Genomic DNA, 4,514 nt, shown 5'->3' on the forward strand with positions numbered 1-4,514 from the left:
TGCCAATCAGGTCACAGGACAGGTCACAGGTCGAAGACCAGTACCCGCATGAGCCAAGGAATCGCATTACCGCCTCTCTTCCTCCTCCTCCTCACAACTCTCTCTCTATCTGTCGTTCTCTTCATTCTCTTTCAGTTTTGCGTCCAATGACTCGATCCGAAGCTTCCCTTCTCGAAACCTAATCGTCAAGTCTGCGCCTCCCTTTGTTGATTTTCTTGTTTCAAACGTGACATACTCTTTTGGCCGTGGGTGTGGCAAAACTCTGTCCAGAAAGCTCTATTCGTTAGGGTTTGGGTACTCTGCTTCATCTCTGGGTGGGATTGTGGTTTCACATTCCTTTGATGCCTCTGAAGCTTCGTTTGCAACCTCTTTGCTCCAAGTGGTGATTTTTTTTTTTTTTCAACTTCTCACTATTAGTGTTTCATATACTTTGATGAGCTAACGGGTGGGGTTGTATCGTTGCTGCTTAATTGGGAGGATTTATCTTTGTTTCTGGGATTTTGTGGTTGGTTCTTGTTCTAATCCATGGGTTTAACTATCTCGGATGAACTGTTAGGAACTTTTGTTCCGATTGTTGTTTACTGGCTATATTCTGGCTTTTATATTCTTCTGGGTTTCTTTGAAAATTATCGGTTGCACACGAGGAAGGAAGAGGACGTTAAGAACCTGGTTTCCAAGGGTACCGTAGTCAAAGGTGTTCTTCTTCAGCAGACGGTTCAAGCTGCTGTTGCGATAATCTTGTTCACTGTACGTATTTTAGAAGTTATGTTTTATTCTTCCTCTTTTTCTCTTATTTTTAGATTATTGGAATTTATAGTGGATTAGCATGACATATAACAGTGACTAATATTGCGTTGAAATCTATCGAAAAAAAAAATTAATATTTGCATTGTGGAACCTTGCAAAGGGATTTACCATTACATGGTAAGAACATGATCTAATTAGGCTCATTGCAGTGTCTATAGGGAATAGGATGAAACTAAAGTTAATATGATCTAATATGCAGTGTCTGTATGGAATAGGACGAAACTAAATTTGACATGATCTAATAAGGTTCATTGCAGTGTCTATAGGGAAGTAGCTGGGAAATATATGCATAGCGTGGGTCTTGTTTCAAGTATGACCTCTAATAGAACTGATTTGAGGGCAAGGATGTAGCTGACCCCATTTAGGTGGGATATAAGGCTGAGTTTGTTGTTGTTGTTGCAGTGTCTATAGGGTATAGAATGAAACTAAAGTTTAAAGGGTGTTTAATAAGGCTCATTGCAGTGTCTATAGGGAATAGGATGAAACTAAAGTTAATATGATCTAATATGCAGTGTCTGTATGGAATAGGACGAAACTAAATTTGACATGATCTAATAAGGTTCATTGCAGTGTCTATAGGGAAGTAGCTGGGAAATATATGCATAGCGTGGGTCTTGTTTCAAGTATGACCTCTAATAGAACTGATTTGAGGGCAAGGATGTAGCTGACCCCATTTAGGTGGGATATAAGGCTGAGTTTGTTGTTGTTGTTGCAGTGTCTATAGGGTGTAGAATGAAACTAAAGTTTAAAGGGTGTTTAATTACATTTTTTTCCCCGTGTAACTGTTCAAATTTAGTGCAGTTTAGTTGCAATTAGATTTTATGTTTTCATTTTTGTGATGTTTCTGATTGTACTCGTTTAATAATTGTTTGAGAAGAAAAAAAAATTGTATGGAATTTCTCCAACGTGCTTTCCATATTTTTCCTTTATGCTTATGCTTTTTTTTTTTCATTCCCTGCATGGTCTTTTCCTATCATATGAGGCAGTGCTACTGAATGATATATCAGATGTAGGCTACTATTTGGCATGCAGTGTGTTCCCTCTTTTGTTTGTCTTCGTAAAATTCCCTATCAGGAAATACCATTTTATTCATGCAGAGATTCATAGGAGGATCAAATTAGTTACATTTAGATTATTCAGAACTTCTCCTGGAGCTTTAGGTTGTGAAATTTCTTGACATCATTTATTTTATTTTATTTTATTTACATTTTTAATGGATAAAATTGCCACTCCCAGCCCCTGCTGTAGTGGGAGCCTTGTGCACTGAGTTTCTCTTTATAGATAAAATTGCTCAAACCAAAGCATCTGTGGGAGCCAATCAACATCTTCTTTAGAAAGAGGAGGTGAGAAGTTTCTTTAATGCACCTTGAAAATTAGGACAGATACTCAGTTGTCCTTGGACCCTTGCAGAATGTTGGAAAGGAGGGTTTAGTAACTGGAACTCCATTTTTTTTTTTTTTTTTTTTTTGAACATTTGGAGTAGCTTTCAGAAGGGAGGAAAGATGTGGTTTTTCTTTGTCCTTGGAAGAATGTTGGAAAGGAGGGTTAGTAACTGGAACTCCATTTTTTTTTTTTTAAGTGATTGGGTACTAATTTGAGGCCACTCTTTCTTGGTTTCTTCGGATAAAGTTTAAAAATGAGTTCATACTGTCTGTGCTTCATCTGAATTGAAATTACGGTCAAGGAATGTCAAGAAATGACTAACATTACATCCCATTTCTATGTTGTTGGATTGGAAGTCTGGTTAATATTACCTTAGGAGTTGGATGCTGGGTTCAAGAATAGTTAAGGTCATCCAATATGGGAGTAGGATGCTGTGTTCAAGGAAAGTTCCGGGCATCCAAGTTAGGCATTTTGTGGATCTACAAGTGCCGGGTACTTCTTCCCTGGAGTCTTGATCTCTGACCTCATACATGCACCATTCGTTGTTTCTTCTTTCATATCTGTGAGTGGTTTGTGGTTGAGCATGAGTTTAATAGTTAGGGCATCCAATTTAGGCATTTTGTGGATTTACAGGTGCGGCGTACTTCGCCCCTGGAGTCTCTGACCTTATTCATGCACCGTTCCTTGTTTCTTCTTTCATATCTGTGACTGGTTTGTGGTTGAGCATGAGTTTTAATAGTTAGGTATGTTTATTCATAACTCGCCTCCAAAAAAGTCATAAAATGAATAGTATAAAACCGAGAAAGAATAAGAACAGAGGGAGGAGACTGATGTAGATGGATTGAACCACCTAAAGAGCCAGCCCAGATCTGGCCTATTCTGGGCCAGCTGTGCAGCCAGCTTTTCTGTCTTTTGGGGCCTATCAGCCCCAGCTGGATCCTCTAGAAGTTTCCATATTTAGCACCATCAATTCAGCTGTCTGGCACTCCAAGTTTCCCTCCTTGTTTCCATTCTTGGATCACTCTACAACAGGCCATTCTTCTCCATTGAGCAGCAGTTTCCCCAGCCCAGATTCGACAGCTATATGGCTTCCTTTCTTGGTACTTCAGGCCAGCTCAGCAGCGGCCACCTTCCATTGATCATGCATAGTTTGGTCTCTAAGTTTGTCTTCCAAAGGATCTTCCAAAAGATTCATACAGTTGTCCTTTATTTGGTGGAAAGGACTCTCAAGAAGGAAGCTCCATCAGCCATCGAATTGGCCAGTTAGCATAGGCGTTAATTTCCTATTTGCACCTAGGCTAGTTGTCCTTTTTTGTTCAGTTTTAGTTTCTAAATTACTTCTACTTGGTTAGCAAGTTACAGTTCAAGTTAGGAAGTTTATTTACAGCTTTTAGTTTCCTATTTTAGATTTCAGCTTTGTAAGCCTATAAGAGGAACCCATCGATTGTCATAGTTAGACAAGATTAATGAAATTATTGAGTGCAAACTCTTGGATGAAAAGCTACTGTTGAGAGGTGAGGTGCCTAACCCATTGAAGGGTGTGATACCCAAAACCTGAGGGGTGAGGTACCCATTCCTCCCTTCTTTTCCCACTCTTCTCAACCCCTTCATCAATTCCTTTCTTCTTCCTTATTTTCCCTATTGTTGTACTGTTCAGAGAGTGTGAATTGATCTTTTTTTGAAGTCCTGAAGATCCCAATCCAAGAGCTTGTAGATCAGCCAATAGGAGGTGCCAAAATCAGCTTCTGTCAGGGTTTTGACTGTCAATTGATTCTGCCTAGATATCCTTATCTGTAAGTCCAATTCCAAAACCCTTTTAGGGGCTTATTGAACATCCTAGGGGGTACCTTCGATCAAAGATTCAGCCCTACCTGGGCATCCACCTGCCAGCCACAGTTCTTCTCCCTACAGACCAGAAAACCCTAATTTCTTCCATCACTTTGCTGCACCTATGCAGGTCTGTTACAGGCCACATTTGGAGGGTAAACTGAACTGATACAAGACTATTTGACAAGGTATTCCAGCCCTTTGGTTTCCCTATTGAGTTAGATAACATATTTTGTTTGTTTCAGGCCTGTTTCCCAGATTTGTGCTTTGGATATGTGAATCAGTGCTGAGTTTTGAGTTGGAGTCCTAATCAACTGGGGTTGTTCACTTCAATGAACTAGCCTTACATGAGAGAGGGTACTAGGAATGACTTTCGTGACCATTTTTATTGATTAAATCTAGAAGGCAAAAATTTTTTGTACACGGTTGTCACTTCAGCCATCAGATAGGCAGGAAATGACAAAAATGTAATTCCATTTCTGCCCCCAAACCCCCCC

General features: G+C 39.7%; 1 protein-coding gene across 1 annotated transcript in view; it reads left to right on the forward strand.

Annotated features, from left to right (window-relative positions):
* The window catches only part of LOC122080155 (sphinganine C4-monooxygenase 1-like), a 10,411-nt gene continuing 5,897 nt past the window's right edge, over window positions 1-4,514 (forward strand). Inside the window, exon 1 of the mRNA XM_042647062.1 lies at window positions 1-747. Coding sequence (XP_042502996.1) covers window positions 526-747 — 222 coding nt within the window. The 5' untranslated portion in view covers window positions 1-525. The remainder of the gene's footprint in view (window positions 748-4,514) is intronic.

The sequence above is a fragment of the Macadamia integrifolia genome, chromosome 5 (genome assembly GCF_013358625.1).
Source record: "Macadamia integrifolia cultivar HAES 741 chromosome 5, SCU_Mint_v3, whole genome shotgun sequence".
NCBI lineage: Eukaryota > Viridiplantae > Streptophyta > Magnoliopsida > Proteales > Proteaceae > Macadamia > Macadamia integrifolia.